Source organism: Malus domestica, chromosome 17 (assembly GCF_042453785.1).
Source record: "Malus domestica chromosome 17, GDT2T_hap1".
Lineage (NCBI taxonomy): Eukaryota > Viridiplantae > Streptophyta > Magnoliopsida > Rosales > Rosaceae > Malus > Malus domestica.
Window position 1 is genome coordinate 33,439,966 of NC_091677.1, and position 9,303 is coordinate 33,449,268.

The window sequence follows — 9,303 nt, forward strand, 5'->3', positions numbered from 1 at the left end:
TACTACAATTTTGGATTTTTATATATTCTCCACATGCATGAATCATGCAAATTTGAGGCCGCCTTGGCCAATATGTATCTCCAAAAAGGAGTCAAAATAACTTTGATTTCCTAGCACTTTAATACTTCTGTTAGACGTTGATTTTTCTTTTCAGTTTTACACCTAAATTTTGACTTTTATAACACTTTAATACTTTCATTAAACTTTTCATCAAGTTCTCTGACGTGATATAACTTTGGCTCACTAAATCTAAGTCATTATGTCTAGTTAATTCTTAACAAATATGGTAGGTTAAAGTTAGGTCATGTCGTCACTTAATGCAGAACTTACAAAAAGCCCAATAAAGATATTAAATTGTCAAAAAATCAAAGCTTAAGTACGAAACTGAGACGAAATTTTTTCAAAAGTAGCAAAGTACGAAGACCACGTTACTCCACGGTAGTGAAGCAAGAATTACATGAAAAAATAAAAATATGATACATGAGTAAATCAGACACGTGCGGGGGTGCAGAGAGTCGGCCGTTACTTATAATTTAAAAAGAAAATCTTGCAAAAATATCTGTGAATAATTTAACTACAAAAATTAATTAATAACAAACTTTACAATCCTTTCGGCTGATAAGCATTTGCGTCCAAGTTGGACGCTGCTGGATCCGAGCTTGAAGATTCATAAAATATTCCCCCAATTGGCCATTGGCCATCGCAATTGGCGATTTGGGTTTCTTTCGTCGCCTTCATCCCCCCTTGACCGAAAAGGGAATTCAGAATTCATGCCATATTAACATCTGGTTGAAAATTTTACTTGCCATCGTTGCAGAGAAGTGAGAGAGACGATTCTTCTTCTTCTTCTTCTTCTTCTTCTTCTTCTTCTTTCCGTTTCGAATTGTGATATAGAGAGAGGAGAGAGAGAAGAGAGAGAGAGAGAGAGAGCATATGTGACATGATAAATGACATGAGCTGGTTTGAGAAGCTGCGTTGTAGTTGTTCTTCTTCAAATCTCAGCCGCATAATTGCAGGCCTTCTAATATTCATTCTTTGTCATTCTTTCCAATTAGTCTCCAAGATTCCTATACACCCTGAAAATTGAAACCCACAATTCCAAATTCCAAATTTTGTTCGAATTAATCATTCAATTGAAAAATTCAATTCAATTCAATTCTTTTCGTTTCCCAATTTTCTTTTCAATTCCAATGGACCCGAAGGATCCATTCTCTGCTGTATTATTTGATGGTATGCTTTCTGTCTTTGTATAATTTGCATTTGCATTTGAAATCTTGGGCTGTTATTTTTGAAAAAGTTTGTTGCTTTTGGTCTGAAAATTGTGATATTTGTGTTGAGTAGGCTCTGTTTCGTCTCACATTGAGAGGCAACAGAATGCATGCCCTTCTGTTATTGTTATTGGTGGTGGGATATCAGGGATTGCTGCTGCACGTATTCTCCATGATGCATCTTTTAAGGTCACTGATCTGCAACTTTTAGTACTCTCTCTCTCTCTCTCTCTCTCTCTCTCTCTCTCTCTCTCTCTCTCTCTCTCTCTCTCTATGTGAATATGTTTAGACCCCTCAGGAATGATTGAAAAATTGTTGTATCTTGCTTGATTTCAGCAATGTCTTAACTTTATGTCATCATTTTGTCAGGTGCTTTTGCTCGAATCACGGGACAGACTTGGTGGCCGGATTCATACGGACTACTCATTTGGTTGTCCAGTCGATATGGGAGCATCATGGTAACTTCATTGCTTTTAGTTCTGAGTATTTGAGGACCTCCCTTTTTTTGTTGTTTTTTTTTTTTATAGTTTTACATTCTTGTTACCAAATTGGTTGGTTAATATAGCTGTACATGTTAATGAACAAATTTCCTGCTGTTTGATTAGTTTAATTTGGTTCCCGTGGCATTAGTTTATGTTTCATTGTTTAATTTGTATGCTCTATGCTGTATTTGAATCCTTTCTGCTGTTTGATTGAGAATATCTCCTGTTCCATTGCATAGAATCCTATGAACATGAAAAGGGTAAGAAATAAACAATTTACACTTAATGTGGCTTTTCCTAGTTTATGAGCGTTACTCTTGGAAATTAGTTCTACATATTCCTTTAAGCATAGAAGCTCGTTTAGTGTGGACTAAACAAAGATAGAACTTTTCTTTCTCTAGCCACTAACAAGGTTCTAAAAGACGCTAGGCACTAGGCGGGTGCCTAGGCGGACTAGGGCGGATTTAAGTAAATCTATTATATTCTTCCCTTGTCTATTGTATTCATCAGCATGAACTCTGCTTCTTTTATTATAAATTGGGTCTTGGAGTGTGTATGCTTCTCTCAGTGTTGAAAGGAATCCTTTTTACTAAAAGTTAAAATTAGAGGTTTTAAAAGGCCGCTGTCGCTTCCAGTTGTGCATTGCATTTGAAGAACTGAAGAAGATTAACTTAGGTTGAAACTAAAAGTCTAATAGACTAATACTGTCTTCAATTTTATTTCAGGCTACATGGTGTTTGCAACGAGAATCCTTTGGCTCCACTGATACGCCGCCTAGGACTTACTCTATACCGTACGAGTGGCGATGACTCTGTGTTGTATGACCACGATTTGGAAAGGTAATCATATCATTGATTAAGTTACTATTTTTCTGACTGTACTTTAGATTTATGCTCGTAAATGTGTTGCACACAAGTTTTAAGAGCTAGAAGTGTCTTCCTTTTACCTACTTGATAAAGATTTATTTAATCTTAGGATTTAAACCATTGGGAAAGTTCCATTTGATGTCATTAGAACTGATATTAGTACTTTCAGTGTTTCACATAACTCCGTTAAATTCCTATTTTGTTTTTTGCAATTTTCATCTTTGAAGTAGCGGAAAAAAATTGAATTCAGGCCTTATCTTTTGCATTCTTTAAAATTTTATTTTCCACAGAATCACACCATGATATTTTCCTTTGTAATAATTTTAATATTCAGTCTGAACTATTGTTTTACCTTCCAGCTTTGCTCTTTTTGATACGGATGGCCACCAAGTTCCTCAAAAGATGGTAGTTGAAGTTGGTGATACTTTCAAGAAAATTCTCAGAGAGGTAGAATCTTTAAACTGCAATCCGGGTGCTTTGATTTTCTGGTTAATTATGAATCTAGCTCTGATGCAATCTGCAAACAAAATTTTATCGGTTTATTTCTCTAGACTGAGAAAGTAAGGAATGAGCATACCGATGACATGTCCGTTTCTCAAGCAATTTCTGTTGTGATGGATAGGCATCCTGAATTAAGGTATTAGAAACAAAGTAAATTAGGACACATTTTATTGTATTATGCTTCATTGTTTGATCTGTTAGTCTTACTGATTTAACTCCCACCATATGTAGACAAAACGGACTTGCTCACGAAGTGTTACAATGGTACATATGTCGAATGGAAGCCTGGTTTGCCGCAGATGCAGATGTAATATCACTAAAAAACTGGGATCAGGTTAGTTCAATATCTAAACTTTAATAATTGCTCTTTGTGGGCTGGTCTTCTTACAATTGATGTCTCTTTGGTAAGTACCTTGGGAGAGATCTCTTTAATGGGGAATGAATTGTTTGGGCCGGGTAATCATGATGCATTTAAGTCTAGGTACCTTTGAGTTATCTATTCATGACGGCTTACAAGTTGAGGGTACTTGTTATACAGGAGCATGTTCTATCCGGTGGTCATGGACTTATGGTGCAAGGGTATGACCCAATAATAAAGGCTCTTGCAAAAGATATTGATGTACGCTTGAATCACAGGTATGTGTGCATGTACCATAATTGACAAATGCGTTTACTTACGTTGGCATGGGTGTATTGTGAGTTCTGCAAACAAAAAAATTGGCATAATACCCTTGTGGTAGCAACATATATACATTTTGTTGAGGTCACAGACATTAAATAGGATTCTGAACTTTCAATCTTTGCTGTGATGTTCTTAGTTATGTTTTTCTTAATGCCCCTCCTTCCTAGACCTTTCTGCCACCATTGGTTCTCAAATTATAAAATTAGCTTGTTCATTCCTTGACAAGCTTTGTTGCATGGATTAGCTTTATCATTTTGGTGTATAGCTTCCAAGGTTTACATTAGATTTTGAATATATATAGTTTCGTTAGGGCCTACAATTCCAAAGACTCAGGCTTCTTTGAGTTTGGGTTGTACTTCAACTTTGCTCGAATTTACTGGGTGATGACTAGAATATGGTGGCTGGTTTGCTGGTTTTGCCTAATTCCACTCCATCTTCAGTCCTAACAGATACAGATAGGATATAATTTTGAAATATGCAATCTATATTATTACAGTATTGGCTCTCCAAAGAGATATTTGACACTAGAGTCTTCTATGCAAGACAATTTCTTCGAATTTTTTTATTCTACCAATACACCTTACGATCAATACAACTCTTATCTCTAAGAAGAGAGCTGGTATAAGTCTCTTTTAAAACAGTCGAAACAAAAGCCTATGGCATATCAGTATGACTGCCCCGGCCTCAAGGCTCAGATGGTGTCATATGTTGGTTATGGCAGTTTTAAGTCTGGATGGATGAATAATACGAAAGTTTGTATTTTCTTCTCTCTTCACTTCAAGAGAATACGTTGATAGTTTGATTATTGCAATGGTTTATTTAACGACAAATTTAGGTTTCTTCTACTCTATTACCAATCCTTTTGTGAACGTATCCTTTTTGAGATTTAGGGTGCAACTTCTTATAATAACTTATGCTTCTTTAGTTCTCAAATGTAAGATAAGTAAATTAAGAAGTGCACACATTCTTAGGGAAGACTACGTTTTTAATTTTTGCGATTCTTGATAATCAGGGTGACAAAGTTATTAAATGGGTCTAACAAGGTGATGGTCACAATTGAGGACGGAAGAAACTTCATTGCAGATGCTGCTATAATAACAGTACCCCATGGGATTCTTAAAGCCAAGTTGATTGAGTTCGTACCCCAGTTGCCTGAGTGGAAGGTTGCTGCAATTTCTGATCTCGGTGTGGGCAATGAAAACAAAGTTGCCCTACGGTTTGAGAAAATTTTCTGGCCAAATGTAGAGCTCTTGGGCATTGTTGCACCAAATTCTTATGCATGTGGTTATTTTCTCAATCTTCACAAGGCCACAGGCCATCCGGTCCTCGTCTACATGGCTGCTGGAAGATTTGCATATGACCTTGAAAAACTAACTGACGATGCTGCTGTTAATTTTGTGATGTTGCAGCTTAAGAAGATGTTACCTGATGCCACCGAGCCAGTAAGTTCTTCATTTCCAGATATTTCTCAGTTATTGGTCAATCTTTTTATTTTCTCAAGTTTGTACCATATGTAATTGAAAATAGTGACTCAGTCCCAAAACAATCAGCCAGCGGGATAAAATTTCTTCTCAATGCCGGTGTTCAGGAGTCGAATCATATTAAAAAATTTGTGGACATACCTTTTACTGGTCTCTATTTAACAGGTTCAATATCTGTTATCACGATGGGGAACGGACCTGAATTCTCTTGGATGTTACGCGTTGGATTTGGTTGGAAAGCCAGGAGATATATATGAGAGGCTTCGGGCACCTTTGGGTAATCTCTTTTTCGGTGGGGAAGCTGTTAGCATGGACCACCAAGGATCTGTACACGGAGCTTACTCCGCAGGAGTTATGGCTGCTGAGAACTGTCAGCAGCATCTGTTGAAGAAACTCGGTAATTTGGAGAGCCCTCAGCATGCTTACCTTATGGAGGAAGTGCTTGAAGCAGCAACAGTTCCCCTCCAAATCTCAAGGATGTGAACCATTTTCTGATACTTCAGACATGAAAGATGGGATTTACAATTTCAAAGTTGTTGATCTAATTTAATCTTTTGGATTTATCAAGGAAAACCCGAAGACCCGACCTCTGCCTCTACCTTTTCTCCTCTCTCTTGAACTTTTGTTTCATCACCTCACGCCTCAGTGCTGCTTCCCTCTTAACAAATGCATGCATGTCGAGTTCGACCTCCCATGGAAGTGCGAGAACGAACGGTACATTAGTATAAAGTCATAAACGAATGGTACATTAGTATAAAGTTGTTGATATAACTTGAACGATACAGTTGTTGATATGACGTCAATATTCGATATCAATATCGTTATTCACATCGTTCGCATTATTGCGGGTACTCTAGTTGGGCGTTATGACCGTTTGTAATATAATACCAACTTTAACCATGACACACTAGTTTGAAGCCCTGGTTTACGGCTGTTGAGCGATTAGCATACCAAATTCTTTGGTAGGCCTATATATCGTAGTTTTTGCAGTTGAACTATGTATAAAGAAAGAAGTAGATTAAATTTAAAAGGGCTTGGAGATTTTAGCCTGTGAACTAAAGAGAGGCGCGATGACGTCATTTAAAAGCTGCATAGGCTTTCCTTATGTGTAAGCTACAACAATAACTACAATTTTATGTTACATGTCAAAGTCTCAAGAGATCTCTGATCCGTTATGCACATTAACTACTAATAACATCAAGTCTTTCATTGATTTCTAACTTCTTACTAGTTTGACGGATGTTTTTGCTCATTTTGGTGTGATGAATAGTAATTTTACGTGGTGGGATTTTATACCAGATTTTGCTAAGGAGTCTTTATAGAAGAGATTGTGTTGAGCTTCCATTCTTCCGTTCGAGCTCATGAGGAGTAGATTGATGATAAGGAGGTGAATATTGGCAGTGAAATATGAGCAGCGAAATTATGCCAAAAAAAAAAAAGGGGTGTGCTATCCACACATCCCTTTTTACTTCATACACACCCTCTTAATTTGCGGCCGTTGGATCAACTGAATTAAAGAAGATCAAAGGGTAAAAATTAACAAAAGGTGTGTGAGAAGTAAAAAAAGGTTGTGAATAGCACACCCCAAAAAAAAATGTAAGTGATTGAAGCTGAAGAATTCTTGATCCAGAAAATATGGCTTTGGTTTACTTTTGTTTTTTCTTCATATTATTAATAAAATCTAGCAGAGGGGGACAAGCAGTGGATTTTCTGGGTGCAACGGTCCTTTCATCTTTGGAGGAGGGTTGGTGCCTCACACACATTTGTTGGCAAAAAGCTAACCTCGCCTAATCCTTCTCTATACAAATAATAATAAATAAATAAATATTAAAAAAAAATTCACTTTCCTATCTTGAATGACATGTACAATGAAGGGCATATTGGCAAGCGAATGCAAATCTGAACTGATTTGTAGAGAATTACTCTCAGACCAACAATTAGAAAACCACGATTCAACCACCAAAGTTGCATAAAAAATCCTACATTCAGTTTATGCAACTCACTGAAGGTTGAACTGAATATAAAAACACCATGGTTATGAGAAGTAGCCCGACTCTTTATAAACTCAATCAAAATTCATTCTCTCATCAATCTGGAATTCATTCTCAACAATGCTATTATAGTTGGCGTCTAGTTGGGCATCAAACGACCACTATGTGCAAACCAAGACGATCTACTTAATTAATATGAACGAGAAAAACAAATGATAAACAAAGTGCCTATTGTGAGGTATTAATTATAAAAAATGTATATAAAAAAAATTAAAAAATAAAAAACTGCACAAAAAGAATTAATTATTTAAAAACACTGTTTATGTGACGAAAATACCCCTGCATTATTTTGGGCTACTTTTGAACTTTTTTGTTTGAGGGGCATTTTTGTCCAAAACTTTTTGGTGAAGCCGTGACCCCAAATGGAGCCTGCTAGCTTTATATATACAGATACGTGCCATCCGATACTAATAGGGATGTGCTATCCACACACCCCTTTTTATTTCCCACACACCCTTTGTTAATTTTTATCCGTTGATCTTCTTTAATTCATCTGATCTAACGGCCGAAAATTAGAAGGGTGTGTGAGAAATAAAAAGAGGTGTGTGGATATCACACCCCTACTAATAATACGTGTGCATAAAATCCACATTAGAAATTTAATGTGCTTAGTTCTTCAAAGTTCAAAGGAATTTCAAAGGTTTTTGGTAAGGTCAATGTTTGCTCACTCTATTTGATCAATTTGCATATGGATATCATGCATGTCCACAAGATATTGTTTTGTTGATCCTAAAAACTATCAAGCCTATATGACGTGCAGGTCAAGTAATTAAAAAACTAACTATGTCATTCGGTTGTGTGCGGGGCGTGCCAACTCGACGACCGAGCTCGGCCGGTGAGTAAAATGAGTTGATGTTGTGTTGGGCGCTCTTGACTTCTGAATCTCGCAACTACAGCCGAGAAAGAAACACGTCTCGGCCTTCGAGTTCTAAAGCCTAAAGACAAGGCTGCTAGTTATGCGAAGTTTAATATCAAATTCGGCTCTCAATGTACCGAATGTAGTAACCTAGTAATACCTCACTTCGCCGAGAAGGCTGATGAGATGACCTCTGCCAATAAGGACTCGAAAATCCTTCTTGATCGAGACTTGGATAGGTAACCAGTCGGTCTCAGAGCAGTGTTGTTTATCCAAACTGAAGGTACTTTGCGGTCAAATGGTTCTACGGCTATAGTATTGTTTATCCAAACTGAAAATGTTCACCGGTTGCTTTCACAGTGCTATTTATCAAAACTAAAGATGTGTCAGGGGGAAAAAGAAAATAAAAATATCAAGGTTGTTGAGAGGTTTTACGTAGAGTGAGAGTTTGAGCAGGGCAATTTGTGTGTTGAATTGGAGAGAGTCCGAATGATGCAAAATGCCATGTATTTATAGAAAACTTGCTTGATGTGTCGTACTATCGTAGGATCTAACTCGTGGAATACTATCCTGATGCCAAACATATCGAAGCACTGACCTTCTCTCGTACATTGCTAATCTGAATGTATTTGAAATTATCCTTGAGATAATTCTCATGTACATGTGCATTTAATCTTCCACGTGGAAGCCATAGAATGCTCCCTTATTGTTTGTCTCATCAGTGCAAACCCATTGCAGCCAAAAATGTAATCATTATCTTCCATCACCTTGCCATTACCAAAAATGTAATCATTATACTCCATCACATTTATATCTGTGCATTCATTCTTCATTATCTGATTAGTTTGAACTTGATAACGATCATGCCACACTCTGACTCCACATGTATATCCGTGCATTCATTCTTCATTGTCTGATTAGTCTTTGAACTTGATAACAATCATGCCATACTCTGACTCCATTCATGATAGTCATATTATCTTTCTACAAAATTGCAGCAGTTTAAACCACACGACATTGCATCAAATCACCACAACTTTATTACCCAACTATGCTTTAGATAATTTAATATATTATTAAGAGATAATTATTATGATAAAAATCACAATATTATTT

The 9,303-nt window shown here is 36.7% G+C and overlaps 1 protein-coding gene across 1 annotated transcript; it reads left to right on the top strand.

Annotated features, from left to right (window-relative positions):
• The first annotated feature begins 561 nt into the window (after positions 1-561).
• LOC103405900 (probable polyamine oxidase 4) lies at positions 562-6,183 on the top strand. Its single transcript, XM_008344928.4, has 10 exons — positions 562-1,230; positions 1,342-1,457; positions 1,638-1,726; positions 2,476-2,589; positions 2,976-3,063; positions 3,168-3,253; positions 3,349-3,451; positions 3,656-3,753; positions 4,812-5,241; positions 5,446-6,183. The coding sequence occupies exons 1-10, from the start codon at positions 1,191-1,193 to the stop codon at positions 5,761-5,763; spliced, it is 1,482 nt and encodes a 493-aa protein (XP_008343150.2). The 5' UTR covers positions 562-1,190; the 3' UTR covers positions 5,764-6,183.
• The last annotated feature ends 3,120 nt before the right edge of the window (positions 6,184-9,303 follow it).